Raw genomic sequence first — 22,418 nt, 5'->3', positions numbered from 1 at the left:
CATGACGGGAGGTGTAGTCCTGGAGGAGAGCGGCGCGATGGGAGCTGTGGTTGTCTGGTGCGAGTCGGCGGGGAGCGGTGCGCATGCGCACAGCGGGGCGGTGCCCTCAGGGCGGTGGCCGGCCCCTTCCCGCTGCCCGCCCCCACAAGATGGCGGCGCTGCCTGTAAACAGGGCCGGGGCAGCGCAGGATGGAGGCCGCGCCTCCAGCACCGTTGGCGGTGGCAGCCGGGGCTCGGCGGGAGCCGCCGTGAAGGTGAGGCGGGCTGTGCCTTCCTGCGGCCGGCCGGGGTCGCCGTGAGGGGGCTGCGAGGCCGGGGGAGGCCGCCCCAAAGCCGGGAGCTGTCCCGGAGCGAGCAGGCGTCGCATCCCCGGGGGAGGGCGGCCCGGCGGGGAGACGCGCGGTTATCTGGCGCTGTCGTATTATGGGTTGTCTTGTTTTTGTTTTTTTTTTCCTCACGGTGATCGATTTTGCTCTTTTTGTCAGCCGTTTAAGGTGTTCTTCTCCCCCCCGCTGTTTGTTCCCGCTACCTCGATGCTGCGTTTGTAGCTTCATAAGCGGCTGGTTTGGTATGACTGACCTTTTTACGCGGATCAGATGTGAATAGAAACTTTCTCCGCCAGCTGCCTGTCTGCTTTGGCAGGGTCTTGCCCCTTGTATCCTTTTTTTTTTTTTTTTTTTCTGTAAGGAAGCATCGGCTTTCTTAGGTGTGCTGATTGACAAGTGGGCTCTTCTTGTGGTGGTGCATGAAATGAAGTGAAATAGGGGTGATCTGGCAGGATGCTGGAGGGTTCTGGTCTCTCTTCTTCTGTTCTTCTTATGATCATTCTTTATGTGTCAAAATTAATGAATCAGCCTATCTGCTGTGATTGCAGAAACTGTTATAAAATAAAATGTGTCAAATGGCTTATTGTATGAAGTCCTCCCCTTTTCATCAGCTTGAAAACAAATATGGTCTTTTCTTAAATTGTAGGTTCTCGAGTGTGGAGTCTGTGAAGATGTGTTTTCTCTGCAAGGTGACAAAGTTCCCCGACTGCTTCTGTGTGGCCATACTGTCTGCCATGACTGTCTTACCCGGCTTCCCCTTCACGGCAGAGCAGTTCGTTGTCCTTTTGATCGACAAGTTACTGAATTAGGTAAGGAAAATTAAGTCTAAAGTTCTTAAAAACGGACAGCCCAGGATATTTAGAGTACTGTGAGGTTGTACCAAAAGCAGAACAAGAACTGATTTCTGTTACAGGCCTGCCTCCAGACGGTTGTATACTTGGTCAGAATCTACAATTTCTTGCTTCGATTCTGCTGAAAATTGATGATGTACAGTAAAATGAATAGCTAGATAGCATATGTAGATAGTGCACAGGAATCAATAATATGCATGAGCTAAATGTGTTGGCTTTTTTTTTTTTTTTACAGCAGAGGACATTCCTAGTGATGTACTTTAATATTTCCAATTAATAAATGTAGTATGTTCTTTTTCCTTCAGAGAAGCTTGTAGCACTGTTAAGCATTAGTGAGATAGGTATCTCAGAAAAATGAAGTCCTAAGTTTTTAACATTATCTTCTTCTTGAACTTGGGCTTACAAGCTTCATACCTTAAAGCATTTTTGTAAACTTCTATTTACAAAGTGGCCAGTCTATTTTAAGCTAGCATTTTCAGGTTCCTGTGTGGGCGTTGTTTTCCTGTTATCCTAAATACTAAATAAGCTATGCAATTAAATAGATTTTCTTTGACAAACAGTTTTGTCTAGATTCATGATGAAGTGGTATACGGGCAAGTATCAGTAATAACAAACCTCTTTTTAAAATATAGAGTAGTTCTAAATATGAAGTAACTCATACTGGAGTTGTCAAGTTTGAAACTCATACTTTGAACAGGAATTTCATTATTGTAGAAGTGTATGCAATGAGTATTTGAAAGCATAAGAAAGCTTTTATCCCACAGTGGGAGTTTATTTTAGGCAAAGATGACACATGCTTGTAATTCCTTTAGAATAGGAATTGCTTAGTGAGCATAGGGTTACAGAGAAAACAAGTTATCAGAAGAATTTGTACCAAGATGAACTTGTTTATAGAACTGGCTACAGTAGCTTTGAATACCACAGTGGGAAAAGAAGAGTTGGATGGAGGAGAATCCTCAGAGTGAGAGATCTCTAGAACAGTAGTCTGTGAAAGGAATGTATAATTATCAAATTAGCTTGAATAAGAATTTACTTTGAAGTGAGAGAATTTGCTAGAGTGAGACGAAATATTAAGGCACATTCTGGGACACTTTCATGGAAACAGAAATCAGGAAAAGAATTATCAGGGTCATATATCATATGAAAGAGGAGTTTGGGGTGTGGGGGAAGACAGCAGGAGGGTATGTGGTTAAAAGAGTTACAATGTATTTTATATTTTATCTATGACTGTACAGCTGAAAGTGTGCTCTTATGAGGAATAAGTTAGTGCACAAGAATCAAACTTGCTCTTGTGAAACTTCTGTTTAAGACCTCTGTTTGTATCTTGTAAACTAAAAGCAGACACTTTTTTTTCCTGTAATAGGGAACTTGTCACTGAGTAATTTTTACTGTGTGATTTTTTTATCAGACAACTGAAAGTATCCCGTAGTGTCTTGGTTTTTTTGAGTTTGAGGTTTAACACAGCTGAAAAAAACAGTGTTTTTATAAAAGCTTCATCTTATATAATAATTGGGAGCTTCTGATGAAATAGAAACCTTAGAAGTTTAGTAATGCTTCTATACAGAGGAAGAGGAAAGAAATGGCTAGTTCTGAAAAGACAAATGATATGCTATGAGCAGCAGTTGCTCAAAAAAACCGTAGCAAAACAGCTCGAGAGTAAAAATACTTCTGTGGATAAACATGTTCTGCTTAATGATCTGGGGCAGAATTGGGCCATTCACTCTGCAGCTCACCAGCTCTGTAAGAATTGTCTCAAGAAATATTGTTTACAGCATGTAAAAATGTGCTTTGTAGAGGACATCTTGTCGTGATCCCTTTTTGAGGAGTCTGTGCATTTGTCTTGTCCTAACCACCTCGTCATTGCTGCTGTTAGTTACACCTGCAGAGCTAGTGGTTCTTTTTCCAACAGAGAGCTCAGGAGCGGAGGTGGGAGGGAGGTATGTCAACCCTGGATATGATAAAAGCAACTTCTCGTTCTTCCTTCCTGTCCATATGATGGCCAGTGAGGAAACAAGCTCTGTTCTCGCACATTTCTGCAATTGATGTTCTGCCCTTTAGTGAGTTAGCCTCAGGCAGCCATGTAGTATCTAAACGTAGCTTACAGTACTGCTGTCAAAAGAAAGTTCTGTCAGAAGAAAAGTTTTATAATCAAGGCATAAGGCTATGTGCATTGAACAAAATTCCTTAGTCAGTAGCTGTGGATTTTATGGATGCTTTTAATAGTCATTTAACCCGTGCTATAATTAACCTATAATTAAGCAGATAGAATTGCTTGTTTTCCCTTGCTCTTACTAATATTAAATTTTATTACTAAATCATTTAATTTTACATTTTTCTAGCTTTTCAGAAGGATTCTTGAGAACTCTTTAAGAGGTATGCAGGGAGCTATACGAAGGCTGTCTTTTGTGGGTTTTTTTGTTTTTTTTTCTTTTTTTTTCCCTCCCTTCTGAAGTGGATGCTTGGTTTGAATTTGCTGGCCTCTTTCTTCTGTGAGTATGTTACCATTTGAGAAGGCAGGATTAGAAGTATTTTGTCAGGATACATAAAGTCTGCGATTAAGAACTGGCAATGTGTTTACGTGTTCAGCAAAATATTCTGATAGTTCATAAAAATCTTGCCATCATGGAAAAGGCTTAGTAAAGGCTTGACTTAGTAAAGAACTGGTAATACTGAAGCCTGTCCAAACCACATTACTTGCAGAGTAGACTAAATAGATTTATTTGTTGTTTGAGACAGAGTTTTTTTTTTTAATGTGACCAATCTTCCAATGGACAATTTTAAATGAGCGTATACTTGTTGAAGGTATGTGAGCTGTCAACTGAATTAACATTCTTTAACAACAAAAAAAAAGATGTAATAGAAAAGATTTTTCAATTTTCAGACTTCTGAAGCTGTATGTTCTGGAGATTGTTACATAGATTATGCTGTGTAAATAAACAGTCTCTTTAGAAGAAGATTGCTTTTAGAAAGTTTTTTTCCCTCAAAATATTCTTACGTGGGAGAAGAGGTGATTCATGTCTAGCAACCTGCTTTTTCTCTTCCCTATTCCATGTGGGATTAGTTTTTTTTTGTGCTTTTTCTTGTTTTTTTTGTGTGTGTGTGCGTGGGGTGGTTCTTTGGTTTGTTTGTTTGTTTTGCAAAAAGTACGTAGACCAGAGAACTGTTGAGAAGGGTGTGCTTATGTCGGAGACTGGCTTTTCACTTTAGCCAAGCAGCTCTGCTAAGGAGGCCTTTTAGTAGTATGGCTCAGGCGAACTCTTCTGTGATCATCATGTTACAGAACCTGAACTACTTTCTGTCATTAAAGCTTGTTCAGCTGATGTGTGCAGACTTCGGCATACTTCAGGGAATGCATCCCATTGTTTTCTACATTTATATATTCTTTTGCTAGTGTTTGAGTGCTAAGATAAAATTTCAAAACATTGTGCAAGAAAATGTGGCTATAACATAACATTCTCTCTTTTTTGTTCAGGTATTTAGACACCAGTTGCTCTTTTATTACTGGTGTTATTTATAATCCTTCCCCAGACAAGCTTCATGCATTTGAAAATGGCATTTATGTTGCTGGCTGGACTCCATTGTACTGTCTCCATGCAGCTCTGTCGCTATCTCATTCCTGGCTGACATACTTCCTGCTATTCATGTCTTCTTCATTAGAAAAGAGTCAGATTGTGCGATGGCTTTGTAATAGGCACAAACATCCCTTGTAGGCATGAGGATGAGATCACTAGACTCTTACACTTGTTACCAAAGCAGAATTTGAACTGAAGTCTAAGAGACTAAACAGATGTATTTACACAACTCATGTTTTAGTGTTGTTTTTTTAATATAAAATAAATACGTGATCAATAATGTTGAAAATGTATGCTGAGTACACAGCATTTTTATAGTAGGTTTAGTATAAAAAGAAGCAAAGTGGCTTTTTCTCAAACATGTAAACTTTATGGTAGATACTAGTGAAATGAGATGACTTTCTATATAACAGAGAAGGTTTTGTAGTTGCTTACTGGTTATAAATTGTTACAGTAGATTAATAGTGGAGATTTATACTTGTAAGCTTTCCTGTTCTTCCATCTGTGCCCAAGATTAACAGTACACTGATGATCCTTAACGTATACTATCAAATTTCAGGATATGTAATTTTAAAAGTATAGTAAGATTGTAAAAAATCAGTGTGACTTTGTTTCTCCCAAAGTTTAATTTTTATTTCAATTACAAAGTAGAAAATAGCTTGTAAGACAGAATACCTACAGAGTTTTTTTCTGATCTCTTCTGTTGGTTATGTTTCTATAAATTAATTCTGCTTTGCCTATTCTGGCTTGACTTTCTCTTCATGTTAGACATGGAACAGGAGAAGACTAACGTGATTAAAATCAGACACTAGAATGTAAGCCAGGGGGAATACTCTTTATCAAGGCTAGATTGTTTTTTTATAAACATAGAGGAAGTAGTTTTATAAGGAGGTCTGTAATGATTCTGCACCTTTGTCTTCTCTCAGCCTTATCTAGTGTTTGCTTAAAGGCTAAAAACAATCTTTACTTAACGGTTAATTTGCTATATATCTGTTTGATAAGTAGGCTTATTGTTTTGGTGAGCATGCATCCATATATAGTGTACTCTGCTATTAAAGAGTATTGGCATAATGGCTAATCTGGATCTTTGAGGTCTGCATCAGCAGTCATATTGATTCACATTAACAGTGCATATTATATACTGTAGTAACTGAGGGTTGTGCACAGTCATTTTGCTATGGGACAGTAATGTACTAAACAGTGCAAAGAGAACCATCTAGCCACTTTTCTCTGGTTTGTTCTCTAGGAGTTAGTGTTCAGAAATCTTTCTAGATACCGTGTCAGAAAATCCAGGTTCTCGTTACAAAATTATTTGAAAGAATTTAGATTTTAAAAAAAGGATGTTGCACTCTGTATTTCTTCAACTTGTAATGAGATTACTTTCTTCCTTGTTCCCTTTTTCAAAACACAGCGATCCTGGTAGGAGTACTGGAGCTAAAACGTAGCTAGGCTCTGAAGTCAGAATATATCAAAGCAGATGACTGTGCTTGTGCTCACTGTAGTTGTGGAAGACCAGAATATAATCTTTGGAAACTCCTTCAAGAACTATGGCAGACAAAAACTTAAACAAGAATTAGGGGTTTTCTTCACATTTGGTTTTGGGAAGAACACTTGGCTTAGACTGGGTGTTGGTAGTGCTACCTGTAGTGGAAAAAGCTTCTATTGTGGAATTGGTAGGTGCAGAGATCAGTGGACATGCCCTTGCTTTATACCAAGCTTCAAAGTTACCAGCCAATTCCTGATAGGCCCTTTTCCAGAAACAGAATACTTGCTAAAATGTGTGGCCTTTTGCTGATCACAGAATCATGCAATTGTTTGGGTTTGAACAGAACTTGCAGATCTGTTGTTGTCACCTTTGTGGAACCCTTCCTTGCAAGCAATATTGTGACATATCTGACCCTTAAAAGCATTGTCCTTTATGTGGTGAATATATTTGAAGCATGTGTGTAATTCTACAAAGATCCTTTTTGGCTTGTATCTCTGTGTGCTGCAAATCCAAACTGCTTGGGAGCTGGAGATCCCAATGATGAAAATGCTGGTTACTGTCTAGCTGTGGGTACCAAGCTGAGGAGCAGTGAAACGTGAGTATTTGGGATGGGTAGATTGTTCTTCTGGTTACTATAACTGCATGCAAATCACGGTAGTCAGTGTCTGTTTGGAACAGTACTCTCACTAGTACTATACACCAAAATTTATGGAGTGTTTGCCAGATCTCAGTGCTGAGTGAGAAAGGCTGAATGCCTGTATAGGATCATTGAGATGACATCTGAATTCCTGAAGGATGCAGAGGTTGTACAGCTACCAGGCCACCACAGGGCAGCATAATTCAGAAGAGATGAAACACTCAGGAGAACCAGACAGTTCAAGTGGCCTGGACTTTCTCTTTGAGTAGACACTTGGGATGTAGTTTCTGTGAGTTCATGTCAGATGCAGACTCCTGTCAGACACCAAATATGTGGACTGAAAATGTCAAGAGCTTTTAGAGACCACCTGATCTCTGAACCAACTTCTGGCTCCAATTGCTGTTCTGCTAATCATTACATCTGAATTATGAGAGGCAGCCTAGCTTTCTTCTGGATTTGGCGTTGCTTTCTAAAATTGTATTTTCCAGATCATGCTTGAAGCAAAATTTAAGTTAACTAAAGCAGTCACAAGTGCTTCTATCTTTTCTTGTGAACACAGTTCAAAAGGTAATAAAATAGATGAGTCAATATCAGCTAATACAGGTTATGTACAAATACAACAAGGCACTTCTGGATGTTTCCTTGGTTATATAAAAGTATGCACATCAGTACCCTTGCTCTGCCTGTAGCATTGCGAGTGTTGTAGTTTCTATCATGGTACTCAAAGCTAGCAAAATCCCCATATTTGTTTTCCTACAGTAAACAGTCTGTGTGTTCTTCAGTAAACATCTGAATAACATCAATGTTACGTGAGAAAACTTTGCCTTTCTTTCAGTGCCCAAAGAAGTGCTCTCTTTGTATTCAGCAGTCATGTTGGGTATAATTAAGTAACTTTTTAAGCTTGTCTTTAATCATAGATAGGTGGTTTCAAGTGCTGGGGAAAATAATTTATTATGAAATCATAAGCATTCATGGATTCTGTGATACTTGTTAGGAAAACAGCATATTTGGAGGTTTAATTGGGATCTGTTTTCCCTTATTAGCTTGAGAATCACAGAATCATTTAGGCTGGGAAAGACCTCCAGGATCATCTAATCCAACCTTTAACGTAGCACTGCCAAGTCCACCATTAAACCACGTCCTTAAGCTCTGTATCTACACATTTGTTGAAGACCTCCAGGGATGCTGACTCAACCACTTCCTGGGCCAGCCTGTTCCGATGGTGCACATCCCTTTCAGTAAGGAAGTTTTTCCTTGCATCCAATCTAAACCTTCCCTCAGCACAACTTGAGGCCATTTCCCCTCATCAGTTGGTGCCTGGGAGAAGAGACTGATCCCCACCTCACTATACCCTCCTTTAAGGTAATTGTAGACCAATATTTATCTATGTTCTACCAATTTGGGTGAACAGATCATAATAAAGTCCATATACCAACAGCAGGAGACATCTTCTTTGAGTTTATTATAGTGTGGAGGCTGGAGAAAGAGCACATGCTTCTTGATTTGTCCCTTTCAAATTAGGAACCATTAACAAATAATTACAACCTGTACCTGGATTGGCTATATGTGCTGTATATGAACAGCCTTGTTAGGGTTAATTAGGACTTAAACTGATCCCAAACTGTGCAGTAATAATGCACAGTTCAGGCTGTAGATATCATCAAAAACTGATCTGCCCCTGAAATTAAAAACAACAAGAATACAGAAATGGTACTGAAGTTCTGGTACTCTAGAAACCGTAGAATATAGAATACTCTAGAATACAGAAATGGTACGCTAATATCTCTTCTGTGAGGAGAGCCTGAATGAATTCAACACACAGCTCCTTTAAAAATAACTCTTGTCAGATCATCCAGGTTTCTGGAAATATATAGTTGTGATTCAGCTGTGGTAGTCAACCTACTGTAGCTAATCGAATATAACTCTCCAGATGTATAATCACAAAAACATTGGGTTCTGTATACTCGTGCTGTGGTTTAACCCAGCAGGCACCTATGCACCACGTGGCCATTTGTTCATTCCACCTCCCCACACTCCCCAGTGTGTTGGGGGGGGAGAAACAGAGGGGAAAAGGGGGCAAAAACATGTGGGTTAAAATAAAGACAGTTTAATAGGACAGAAAAGGAAGGTAGAGGAATACTAATGATAAAAGAATATACAAAACAAGTGATACACAATGCACTTGCTCGCTGACCGATGCCCAGGCAGACCCTGAGCAGTGTTGTGTCTGGCCCAGCTGTCTTGGTTCTGTCCCCTCGCAGCTTTTGCACCACCAGCCTCCTTGCTGGCAGGGTGGTTTGAGAAGCTGAAAAGTCCTCGAATTAGTTGTGGCTGAGAAGTACTTGTATTAAAGCATTGGTGTGTGATCAACATTATTCTCATCCTAAATCCAAAACACAGCACTAGGAAGAAAACTAACAATCCCAGCTGAAACAAGGACAACTCAGTCCTTGAAAATAGCATGTATCCCATTTGAGGAATACCTGATAGCATCCTATTAGAATGTGTACTATTACATTTCTAATATATATAACCTCTTTGCTGTGAGGAAGATGCTGGAGGTCTTCCACTTAAGAAAGTAATTATGTGTCTCTCTCAGGAAGAGAATGACAGAAGAGAACGGGCCAACCAGCTGGAGGGCAGCTTTGCAGAAAAGGACTTTGGCATCCTGGTGTGCCCTTGAAGCAAGGAAGGCTAATGGTGTCTAGGGCTGCGTTAGGAGGAGTGTTGCCAATAGGTTGAGGGAGGTGATCCTTCCCCCTGCTCAGCACTGGTGAGACACCTGGAGAGCTGTGTCCGGTTCTGGGCCCCCAGTACAAGAGGGACTATGGAGCTACCAGAGGTAGTCCAACAAAGAGCCACAAAGATGATGCAGGGACTGGAGTATCTCTCCTATGAGCAGAGGATGAAGAGAGGTGGGACTGTTCAGGCATAGGGTTGTGGGGGGAAATAGGAGGTCTTATCAGTGTGTATAAATACATGAAGGGAAGGTGCAAAGAAGATAGAGCCAGGCTCTTTTTTAGTTGTGTCCAACATCAAGACAAGAGGCAATGGGCACAAAATGGAACACAGGAGATTCCCACTGAACATCAGGAAGTGTTTCTTCACAGTGCGGGTGATAGAACAATGGAACAGACTACCCAGAGTGGTTGTGGAGTCTCCTTCCTCTGAGATCTTCAAAAGCCATCTGGACATGGTCCTGGGCAACCTGCTGTAGGTAGCCTTGCTTGATAACTTCCAGAGGACCCTTCTAACCTTAACCGTTCGGTGATTTTGTAATGACTAAAAAGTAGACATCTAGTAGTGCTCACAGGTGATGCTTCAACAGAGAAAATGTCTTTATGATACTGTTGCTGAAAAAAGTCAGTGGGTGATATTTTCTTGGAGAAGTAATCACTAAGGTTTTCATACGCTGCGTAGCCTACTGAAGTAGCATTTAGCAGCAGTCTCCAGGATGCTATTGTGCTTTTGATGTTCAATGAATTGCTTCTTATTAACCTCTACAAAATAAGGGTGATGCAGCAGTAGACATAGACTTCTCTCTCTCATGCTCCCTGCAGGAAAATAGATCTTTTTCTCTATCAAATAGTTCTGAACGTTGCTTTAATTCTTACTTTTTTTTTTTTTTACTGGGATGTGGTCTGCAGTAGGTGTTGCCCCTTGTGATCAGGGAATGTGAGGTTGGTCAGTGTGAATTCTTCATAGCTTCTGTTAGTACAGTAGAAATGTTAATGATGTGCAAAATTTATTAAATTGTATAACATGCATTATAGTTTGTGTTCCTTATAGTCCTTAGTTGTTAGCTTTCACAGATTATTTTACAAGTGTTCTTACTGAGTTTTTATAAGCATTTAATAATCTTGGCGTTTCTTAAGTAGGGGAAATCTGCATAAACAATAAATAGTTCCATGATGGAAGGAAAGAAGAGGATAGAAAGGTAGTGTGAGCTTAGATAGGAAGTGTGATAGTGGTTTCTCACCATAATTATATGTCCTAGTATTTGTCAGAATCTTGCCTGTGGATTGTGGAGATTCTAATGATTCTATTCTTCGTCTCCTCCCCCTCATTTAATTCTTCCTCAAAAATAGGAGATTCTGGTGTCTGGGGCTTGAAAAAGAATTTTGCTCTGTTGGAACTCTTGGAACGTTTGCAGAATGGACCTGCTGGGCAGTGTGGGACAGCAGAAGAAGCCATTGGTCTCTCTGGAGAGGTACTGAGTTTGAAAAAAAACAAACTTTGTTACGTTTGCTTAAAATATTCTTTAGATAGGAAAATAAAAAATAACTTCCTTGGCAAATGTAATTTCACTATTAAAGCTATTTTCTTTTAGTATCTAGTATTAAGGTTTTAAGTAATTGCTTCATAATTCAATTCTGACTGACTAAATCAAAAAGGTAGTAGTTCTATGAAGCATGTTTATTTCCCCCTTTTTTAGACTTTTAAGATTTTTTTTAAAGTTTACTCATTTAGATAGTTACAATAATTTTAGAAGAGTTTTCTAGAACTTATTAGAAACTCTTCCTAAACACTTCACGGCAACTCCTTGTTCCAAATAGTTGCCTTCTATAGTCTTTTGATATGACTACATCATGTGATAGCAGTTCATTATCAGAACTGACTGATTTAGCACCTCATTATTAACAACTGGTATGCAGAAGGCATTCTAGGAGTAGGTGATTGTTCTAAGTATATATTTTTCTGTTGGTGTTTTGTCTCTCTGTAAATTTCTCTCTGTTGAAGGAAATGTCTGGAGCCTGATTTATTTTAGCCTTCAAATCTTTACAACTTCTACTGAAGTTTATATTATAGAATCACTGAACACTCCGAGAATAATATATTGGAGTTTATGGTAAAGAAAACTGACTTTTATTTTGTAAAGATCTACTAGGAACTTAAAATGAAGTTATCAAAGCAGTCCATATTGGTGACAGGTCTTCTGTTTTTGTTTGTTTTTTCCCAGTAATTGGCATGAAATATTAAGAACTTTTTTCTTTGTTTTTAGAGTATTATTCGTTGCGATGAAGATGAAGCCCATGTTGCATCTGTTTATTGCACTGTTTGTGCTACTCACCTATGTGCAGACTGTTCCCAGCTTACTCATTCTACAAAGACACTAGCGAAACACAAGCGTGTACCTCTTGCTGATAAGCCTCATGAGAAGACCATGTGCTCCCAACACCAAGTGCATGCTATTGAGTTTGTTTGTTTAGAAGAGGGCTGTCAGGCCAGTCCTCTTATGTGTTGTGTCTGCAAAGAATATGGGAAGCATCAAGGTCATAAGGTACTACTAAGAATTTGTTTCGTGTCATGCCATGGGATGGCTTCCATAATTTTTTTATCCAATTCAAGTATGAAAGATTATCAGTAGAGAAGGATAGATTCTTGATATGTCTTTATAGAAATAACACTGTGCTGTTCTTTCCTTTTTCCTTCATGTCAGATAACTTCCATAGTAAAAATGACAAGGAAAAAACATTCATTTTATGACCTTAATAAGTTATTTAAATATTAAGGTGGACTGTCCCTTTATTTGATACTTTTCTGAACGTGTTATGGTATTTAATCAGCTGTCCTGAAAGTTGTTATTCATCATGTAAACGCTAGGTTCACCCAACCTGGTTTGGTCCAACCACCTTTTTTTTAGAAGTAAATATTGTAAACAGGCAAATTTATATATGTACTTGTGTAATTGCTAGATACGTACCTTAGTGTCAACATAATCTGTAACTCCTGATTAATGCATTTATGTAATTTATTTAATGCATATAATACATGTAGATTTTAATATTTAGCAGGATATAGAAGATGAATAAGGAAGATATTTATGCTTGATCTTTGATACGTTGCTTTTTAATTAATAGCATTCTGTCTTGGAACCAGAAGCAAACCAGATTCGTGCATCCATTTTAGACATGGCCCACTGCATACGAACTTTCACAGAAGAAATCTCAGATTATTCAAGAAAATTAGTTGGAATAGTTCAGCATATAGAAGGAGGAGAACAAATAGTTGAAGATGGAGTTGGAATGGCCCATACAGAACATGTATGCTATGTTGGTGGTTGTTTTTTTCTTTACATAATTGCTGTTTATAATAACTCAAATATGGTTTATAAGGTTGTTCTTAAGCTTCTAACAAATGAAGAATTTTTTTTCAGAGCAGTGAATTATAACATACCTTATTACAATGCTTTCATTTTGAGGAATTGCTTTGAAAATTATACATAGGCTCAGTAAGACAAAACCTTAAGTTCTCTCTACCAAGAGATGAGACTACTGTCTCTACCAAGTTCTCTATCACTATTGAGACAGCAGGGAACTTGTAGTCCATCACAGCAGTTCTTAGCCTGCACGAAAATAGAGAGGCAATAGGAAAAGCTGTATATTACAAGTACAATATTGAAGTACAGCGACAGATTGCATGTCTGTCCTCGGGTGCTGTGATATTACTGGGTCAGTAATATCTGGTCAGTAGAAACTTTCTAGTAGGGTGTGTGTATGTGTATATATATATATATTCATATATATATATATATATATATATATATATATATGAATAAGCTACTTGATTATAGGAGTAAGTTCTTGGAGGATCTTGGGTTTAATACTGATAAGACTGTATAACTGAGTCTTGAACTTTGATGTAGCTCAGCAGACCTGAACATAATTTAGAAATTAGAATGAAATGAAAAATATGCTTCTGCAATCAACTGGTGTCCTTATTGCTCTTGTTCTTTTGATTGTAACACTGTAGGTACCAGGGACTGCAGAGAACGCTCGCTCATGTGTCCGAGCCTATTTTTCTGATCTTCATGAAACCCTTTGTCGTCAGGAGGAAATGGCTCTTAGCGTTGTTGATGCTCATGTGAGAGAGAAATTGATTTGGCTTAGGCAACAGCAAGAAGACATGACCATCCTATTGTCACAGGTTTCAACAGCTTGCCTTCATTGTGAAAAGACTTTACAGCAGGTAAGTTGGCAAGTGAGCCATAACATCTCATAACAGACCTAGCACCGTGATTTAAGTTTAGGCTACAAACAGTTTGTGTGGTACTCTGCATTTATTTTCCTTTGGAGTATTTATCTTAAGACAATAATTATATAACGTGAGATTGCCAATGTTCTTTATAAGGGGGTGTTAAACAAGGATAGTCAGTACAACAGCATCAAATTGTCCAGTTGCTATAAATTTTGTGACATGACTCTTTAGTCTAGAGTAATACGTTTTTGAGGTTTGTGGGAAGGAGGAGAGAGAAAAGTGAAACAAGAAAAAAAAATTATGGGAAGGATTTTACAGTTGTAATTACTAATATGAGTGTTTGAAGATAGTTGTCATGCAAGGCTGGTAGGACAAACTGTGTTTGGACTAAATAACTGTCTCTAGCAGTGTGGGCAATTCAGTATCATACTAAACGTGTGAAAAAAGCGGCTACATAAGAATATCTGGTTTGTGCTTTATTCTCTTAATTTAACAATAACAAGATAAATTGCATATGTAGTGAACAGTAAATTGAGTGTGAGAAATCACTTCATTAATGTGATATTTGTACAAACTTTTAAAATTTGTTTAGAACTAGTGTCTGGTTGCTTAGTCAAATGTATGTTTTAACTATGCAAGTTTTCTTATTAACAGTGGATTTTGATCTTGTGTTAAGTACGTTGGCTGCAAAGCAGCAGCTGTATTCCAGCTGCTGGAATGATATGTGAATGATATAAATATTCTTTATGTATTATATTATTCTCTTTTCTAATCTTTATTCTTAGAGGACTAAGAAAGGTTAAAGAATATTTTTTTTTACAACCACAGAACCATTTAGTGTCTCCTAGTATTAAGGAAGAATGACACGGCCTAAGTATTTGTATCATAATTTTAAATACGTTTTTTGTAGGTGTTTCTTTAACTAGAGTATTTCTATTTAAAATACTTGATTTCCAATTATCATCTTTACTTATGTCCTGATTTGTTTGTACTAAGTATGTTACTGAGAGAAAAGCATGGTTTTGTGTTTTTTATCTGTTTAGGATGACTGTAGAGTAGTGTTGGCCAAACAGGAAATTACAAGATTGCTCGAGACATTACAGAAACAGCAGCAGCAATTTACAGAACTTGCAGATCATGTACAGCTGGATGCTAGCATTCCTGTCACTTTTACAAAGGTATATTTAATCTCATGGAAATTACAGCTATCCACTTTATGAAGGCCAAAGTGTATTTTAAAGAAAGCAGGAATAATATATCTTCACTATGATACTGTATTTGTTGCAGCAAATTCAGGCAGTTCAGCATCAAGCCACAGTACTTTATCAGATGATGAGTACTGTCTGGTATTTGAGCAATAAAACTACTGTGCTATAATTAGTGTGAGAAATAATAATTTGACATTCAATGACTGGCTACATCAGTAGCTTTCTTTGAACATCAGCTGCTTTCCTTTAAATATTCGGTTAGTATTTGTGAATGCTAGAAGCACCTTTCTTTGGAAATGTCCCTGATTTGCTGTATATTTAGCTCAGACTATGAAATTACCCCTTCTGTCTTTTGGCTTTTTCATGACAGCAGAATAACTCCTGCAGAATGCTTATGTTTCTTGAATATTGCAAATCTGTATTTAAAAACCAAAAAAATCTATTATATATTTCAGTTCATAACATGAGCTTCAGTTCATTCAGTTTTTGTGGTAGCTTTGTCTGAACTACAAATAGGGATTCTTTTCCTTGCCTCCAACCAAGGCTTTATTTTGTGATATGTTTGGTTTTTAAAATCACTATTTCAGGTTACTGCTTAAAGCAATTAATGTTGCTGTTTTCAAGTTGCAAAGGTCTGGAAATAGGTTGAGGTGAAGAAGTATAGTAGCGGAGCCTTCAGCAATGAAATAACTGTAGCTGGGAGCATTGATGATGTGACAAAATGTAGTGGAAAAGCTACAAAACCAACAGTTTGCTGGTCAGAGAATTTTAATTGCTATAAGCAACTTACTGTGGTGTTTGAGCCACAAATGATGATAAAAAAAAATCTGAAATATTAAGTACAGATGTACAAGCATGAGATGTCTTTGGATGGCTTTTTAAGAGATGTGATAACACAGGTAGATGTTACAAGTTAACATCCAAAGTTAACATCCAGTAACTTCTGTAGTGGTGATCCATATTATCGACAGAAGTGACTTGCACTTTTACAGTCCATCCGTTTAATGACTTCACAAATAGTGAGAACATAAGTATCTTACAAATACAGGTTTTCTAACATTAATTTCCAAAACTTGTTTGTGTATGCTGTTTCTTCCAGGACAACAGGGTACATATTGGACCAAAAATGGAAATTCGGGTTGTCACTCTAGGATTAGATGGAGCTGGCAAAACAACTATTTTGTTTAAGTTAAAGCAAGATGAATTCATGCAGCCAATTCCAACAATAGGTTAGTCGCAACAACTTAAATGTAAGGATTTTCTGAATGTTTGACTTATCTGTAAAATTTGACTAGCTTATATTCATAGACAAGATTATAAAACTCAAATGTTTTTATTTAGGTTTTAATGTTGAAACAGTAGAATACAAGAATCTGAAGTTTACTATTTGGGATGTAGGAGGGAAGCACAAGTTGAGGCCCTTGTGGAAGCATTATTATCTCAATACACAAGGTGAGACTAATACAACTTAAACCATATTTTGTCTTCTGACTTGTATTTCAGAGCCAAAAAGATAATTAACAGAAATCATTTATAACAGTAGAAAATTTTTCATCTAATACAAAGTTCAGCTGCTAGATTCATGAGCTAACGTATTTTAATCTAGTTGTTCATTGTGTCTGCTGTATGATAAGGGTGTCTTGTCCACAAATCCATCAGACAGTTCATGAAGCCAAACAAAATTAGAATTTCTGTTAAATCTGGTTTTGTCTGAGAACAGTCAAGGTGCAGTGTTCCAAAGTTTGTGTAGTGAGAAGTAGTACTTGTCAGGTGCAAAGTTTAAATAGCACTTGAAATTAAAATACTTAGTCTTAGGAGCCTCTAAATTCTACAAAGTTCTGCAATTTCTTACTTTGCATTGCAGTCTTAGATCTACTTGTGGACTAGATTTCAGAATCAAGCACTTTACTAATAAAATTTGTTATAAATGATGCTGACTTGGAAATTAATGCTGCCCTTCTGTAAGTGCTCTGTAGTTGTTTTCCAACTTAGAAAGGGGCTTCTCTTCATGAATTCACTGTGAATTGCCTGAAATACTTAGGAATGAGAAAACATTAGTTGTGAGTTTTGCAAATGCATTTTGTGCATTATTTAGCCTTCATTGCAAACTTTAACATTTTCAATCACCCCCATCTTCATAGACTTTTAAAACTTTGATCTTGGGTTTCTGTTGATCTATTCAATCTTACCGAATAAATACCAGTAGCATAGAGTTATGTCAGCCTTTAAGAATTGTAAGCTGGAGACAGCAATGCAAGCAATTAACCTGGTGCATCCTTGCAGTAAGTTTTGTTTGGTTTTGGTGGTGTTATTTATTTATCTCTCCGTGTATTTAAAACACAGTGAGTTTGAATTCTGTCCACCTAACTCTCCGGTCTTTCTGGCACCTTGGTTACTTTCTGTGGTGCGTAGTAAGACTTACTGTCTCTGTGTCGAGTCCATCGTAGTCTTCTCTGTAATATCTAGTCCATAGCTCAGGAAAGCTGTGCTGATTTGGCTTAACTGTACATTTTGCAGCCAGCTAAGGGAAATTGAAACCATTGTGTGTGAGTCTGAACATAAACGGATCGAAAATGATTTGCATGGGGATACTCAATCCCCACAAGGTAAATCTGGTTTTAGACCAAAGAAGTTAAAACTTGCACAGCCTTTGTGTTAAACTAGGCCTAAAACTGCAGACTTCTTCCTTGTTTCAAGGTGAATTCTAGATTTTTGTCAAAAGTATAGAGGTATGTAAGGCATTTCAAAGTCTTCCTGAAATTGAAGTTGTGTGCTGCTGAGAAACTTCATGTAAAAGACTGCTAGGAAAAAAAATGTTAACTGAAAGCTAACTTGACAGTTTGTATTTGAATGTGTAAAATGTTTTTTTTCTTTCACAGCGGTTGTGTTTGTTATTGATAGCAGTCACAGAGACAGGGTCAGTGAAGCACACAGTGAACTTGCAAAATTGTTAACAGAGAAGGAATTGCGGGATGCCTTGCTCCTGATCTTTGCTAATAAACAGGTACTTGTGACTTTTTTTTCATTCTGCTACTCTTTACCTGAGTGTTTGTATCAAATTCGAACTTCCTGAATCCTCCCCTACAGGAACGGGAATGGTAATACGGAAAGGGTGAAATATAGATGTTTTCCTTATATTTAATTTTGGTAAAATAATGCTAAAGAGCCTAGTAGATTTAACAGTCAGTTTTTGTGATAACAAGTAGTGAACTTGTCACTGTTTTATTTGACTTTGAGATTTGGAAAGCTTTTATGTAATCTGTAGCCTTAATCTAAGCCATCAGTTAAAAATGCTTCAGAGTGCAGAAGAATAATTGAGTCTGTATATCTGATTCTGTTGCAGGATGTAGCAGGCGCGCTTTCAGTGGAAGAAATTACGGAACTGCTGAGTCTCCATAAACTCTGCTGTGGCCGTAGCTGGTATATCCAGGGTTGTGATGCCCGAAGTGGTACAGGACTTTTTGAAGGATTAGACTGGCTTTCAAGGCAGTTAGTGGCTGCTGGTGTCCTGGATGTGGCTTAATTTCAGAACAGTCATGTTTGTTGTTCACTGTTTTGTTTGCATGACTTAGGATGTTGTAACCAGGTCTGCCCTCTGAAGGGGCGAATTTATTTAAACTTGATGGTTACAGAAAAATACAAGCCTTTATTCAAGACTGGATAATTGGTTCAGTAAACTTGTACAGTTAGTGTTTTTGACATTTGATACGTGTACAAGTGATGAAATGGGCTAGTTACACAGGGGCCTTGAAAATTCTTTTTGTTGAAATTAGGTTGTTAAAACTTAAAGTTCTTCCCTGATAAAATATGCATTAGAGTTCATCTAACAATCATAATAAGGTTGTGAAAGTTAATGTCAGAAAAATTATGTGCAGTTTAGAAATGCTTTCCCAAAAAACTATTCCAAAATCCATCTTAGGTTATTAGAATAGTCAGCTCTGGTCATTAGTCAGAAATAAATTATGCTACTTTTTAATATCTTAAAAAATGCATTCAGCTAAAGCTGGCATTGGAAATTACATGCAAATACACTGCAAAAGGAAAATGCTTCCCCTGTTATTTATTAACCTCTCTGTTAGTAGATGGGAGCATAATGGCAAAGAAAACCGAGAATGGGGAACTATGTAGTACTAACTGGCTGTGACATTGTTTAGTTGGTTGTTTTTTTTACTTTTTTTTGTAAGTCTACAGATGCTAAATTATTTATGGACAGGCTATAGTGATGTTAAGGTGAAAATGTTTTGTGAATTCTTGAGGACATAATCTGCCTTTAGAGATTAAGTTTGCTCCTCAAGAAGTCAAATGAAGCTTAAAAAAAAAGGACCACCTTAAAGAAGCAGTGTGGTGTAATATCAATCCACCTATGTACTCTTATGTAGAAGCCAAGCTTCCAGATAAAGGTAGTGGCCTTAAAATAACATAATGTAAAAACGATGTTCACTGATTATAACTCTTACTTACAAAAGCTGATAGCAAAATGTGATGTAAACCTTCTGTATTAAGATTTTTAATTCTTATGTCTTCTACAGGCAACTGTCACCAATGCCTCTGTTTTCAAAGGTCACTCATTCACAAACCCATGCGATATATGTGTAGCACTGTTTAAATTTAGAAAAGGTTGTGGTCACTTAGTGGTATCTCCTTTTCTGCTGCACACGCAGTTCTGTTAACAGTTTTATCTGACTAGTATGCATACAAGAAACTTTGGTCTTCTCCTAAGTGCACAGCCACTGCCAATTGAAGAAGCCATGCCACGACCCTCTTCACATCAGTAAAAGAGCAAGGAAGAGCATAGCCAATAGATCAAAACTGCAGAGCACCTTTTCTTACTGCAGTAGAGGTAAACAGGAAGAATCACGCAGCGGAAACAAGCAGCGTTGTTGCACAGATAGGTAGGTAGATCTTTTTGACACACTGAAAAACATACTAACCTGTGAAGGCTGTGAATCTCACCCAGTGAGGAAGAATAATCTCATGGTCTGTGGCTGTGGCTTTTTTGTATTGTCAGCTTTATGATGTTTTCCCACTACGTACTTTAGGTAAGGCCAAGAATGTATAAACAAAAATTTTAGTACATTTGCACTTTTTTCCAAGAGGAAGTAGTTAAAGAACTACTTCCTCATAATGACACTTGTTCATAGTTTTCTCTTGTTACATGTGTTTCATGTAAATGATGTTAAATGCAGCTTCAGTTTAAGCAGGTCTAATTACTTGAATAGTAGCTGAAAGAACACTAAGCTTAAAAATAGTAATGTTTGTGAAACAAGCTTCAATGCCTACATAGGTACTGAGAAGGGGTAGTTACTCTTTCTGCAGATTACCTGATTAATCTAGAAATAGTTTACATTGGGCTGAAGGGCATTTTTTCTGCACCACCGAACTTAAAAAAAAAAAAAAAAAATCATCCTCCCCAGCCTGCAACGTCTTGCACGATACACAGTTGGCTGCTCTTGACTTGAGCATCTGCTCAGCCTGTACTGCAGAGCAGTTCCAGATATAGTTAGTGCTGACTGTCTGTTCGTAGTGCTCTTTTTAAAACATTAATAAGGTCTGCTAGTGTGGTAGATACTTTTTCCAGGAAGACATCTGTTCTTAAGAAAAATCTGAACCTGTAACTTTATTATAGCTGGTTTCTGTGTCAGTTATACAGTGCCCTCATACTCCGTAGTTACGTTTTTAATTACTACTAAAAAATGCTCAAGGTGACCAGTTCGTGAGTTGGTGGAATGTTTTTGTTTTTTGTGGCAGTTTATTTGCGGGCAGAGGAAATACACTCACTCATGCGTATTTTTGAGTACAAAGGATTGCTTGCTTGTGACGTACGTGGAATACTACCATACAGTGTTTTTAGTGGAATTTATTTAAGATGACTTAAAGTAACTGTGAAGGTGTTGCGTTTGTCTGTGAACTCTTTAGTGTAAACAGGTACACTGAGAGGTTTATTTGTATTATAAGTTAATACTATGTATAAACTGCTTCAGTTAAAAATTTAAGCTTGTTTCACCAGTTCTATTGAACTTCAGTTTTAATGTTCTGACTTATGCAAAGAAGTAGTTCCTCAACTAGAACTTATTCAAATGTTACTAACTATGAGGATTATTTAAAAAGGCTGATTAACGTTTCATAAGATTTTGAGTTAATTGTGAAATCGAGTAAATGCAACATCTAGTGACAGTGTTGTGGCATTCTTTAAACAATCTTGGCTCCAAAATAGTATGTCTAGGCTAACTGCAAAAATCAAGTTTTATCACACGATGTGGTCTTTCTGTATGTTACCTTCAAATTTATTGTGGAATGGGTGGTACTTGAGGGCTTTCTTCTGAGATGGTTCCAAATTCTGAACCGATGGATGTTACATAATTATTTTTGGAAAGAAAGGGCTCTTTTAATGGAAACAATTCATGAGCTGCAGACTTGTCTGGAAAAATGAGTTTTTTCAATAAAAGTATCTAAAACTCTTGGAGATCTAGTTTTCTTTTAATAAACTTGCCTTTTTTGATAGTTATCTAAGAACAGAGGTGTGCTACATCTAACATACTAGAATGTTCTTGTTTGCCTGAAGATAGCCTTTTATCTCAATAAAGTAAGCCTCCTCAGGATAACAGCTTTCGAGGGACTGAATTTGCTTACCACGTATCTGTTTTTGTGAACTTGCCACAGTTGTAAACTGCGGAGTGTTGTGGTGTTATGTGAACATAAACACTCAAAGTTAACAGTACAGTATTTACAGTAGACTTAACTATCCACTATAATACAGGACCCTATTTAGCCACAGGTTCACAACAGCTTTAAAAGGCATCTAAGCTTTCACTAAGGACCACATCAAAACACTGGACACGAGCTTAGTTTGAAATAAATCACAGCAATTATCTCAACCGAGTTTTTCAGCAGATCTGGTGATGGTTGTAGGCTTTTAGGTAAAAATCAGACCAAAAACAGCAAAAATAATGAGAAAAGAAGCATTCAAAGAAAAAAAAGGGCACATTTTGCACAGCACTTCGTAAACTGCCATTGAATGAATTGATTACTTGATCACTCAGTCCAACTGAATGTGGACCATCTTTGAAGAGGTAGATTATATATTGTCATAGCAAAACATTCACAACCGTCTAAGTGTTGATAATAGAATCATTAAGTTTGGAAAAAACCTCCAACATCATCCATCCTGGTCATCCATCCCCCTACTACCAATGTCACCCAGTAAACCATGTCCCTAAGCACCACGTCCAACCTTTCCTTAAACACCCCCAGGGATGGTGACTCCACCACCTCCCTGGGCAACCTGTTCCAATGCCTGACTGCTCTTCCTGAGAAGAAAAACTTGAGGCCATTCCCTCTAGTCCTGTCACTAGTTATCTGT

The 22,418-nt window shown here is 37.7% G+C and overlaps 1 protein-coding gene across 2 annotated transcripts; it reads left to right on the top strand.

Moving 5' to 3' along the window:
- The first annotated feature begins 93 nt into the window (after positions 1 to 93).
- Positions 94 to 20,439, top strand: TRIM23 (tripartite motif containing 23). 2 transcript variants are annotated; one of them, XM_040540697.1, is made up of 12 exons: positions 150 to 254; positions 486 to 568; positions 973 to 1,135; positions 10,961 to 11,082; positions 11,875 to 12,153; positions 12,734 to 12,916; positions 13,626 to 13,841; positions 14,894 to 15,028; positions 16,158 to 16,287; positions 16,400 to 16,510; positions 17,938 to 18,062; positions 18,402 to 20,439. In XM_040540697.1, exons 5-12 carry the CDS (start codon positions 12,037 to 12,039, stop codon positions 18,579 to 18,581), a joined length of 1,197 nt encoding a protein of 398 aa, XP_040396631.1. In that variant the 5' UTR covers positions 150 to 254; positions 486 to 568; positions 973 to 1,135; positions 10,961 to 11,082; positions 11,875 to 12,036; the 3' UTR covers positions 18,582 to 20,439. The 2 variants fall into 2 exon arrangements, with proteins under 2 accessions (XP_040396630.1, XP_040396631.1); XM_040540696.1 differs by lacking the exon at positions 486 to 568 and having other exon boundaries at positions 94 to 254.
- The last annotated feature ends 1,979 nt before the right edge of the window (positions 20,440 to 22,418 follow it).

The sequence above is a fragment of the Cygnus olor genome, chromosome Z (genome assembly GCF_009769625.2).
Source record: "Cygnus olor isolate bCygOlo1 chromosome Z, bCygOlo1.pri.v2, whole genome shotgun sequence".
NCBI lineage: Eukaryota > Metazoa > Chordata > Aves > Anseriformes > Anatidae > Cygnus > Cygnus olor.
This window is presented reverse-complemented; position numbering and strand designations above follow the sequence as displayed.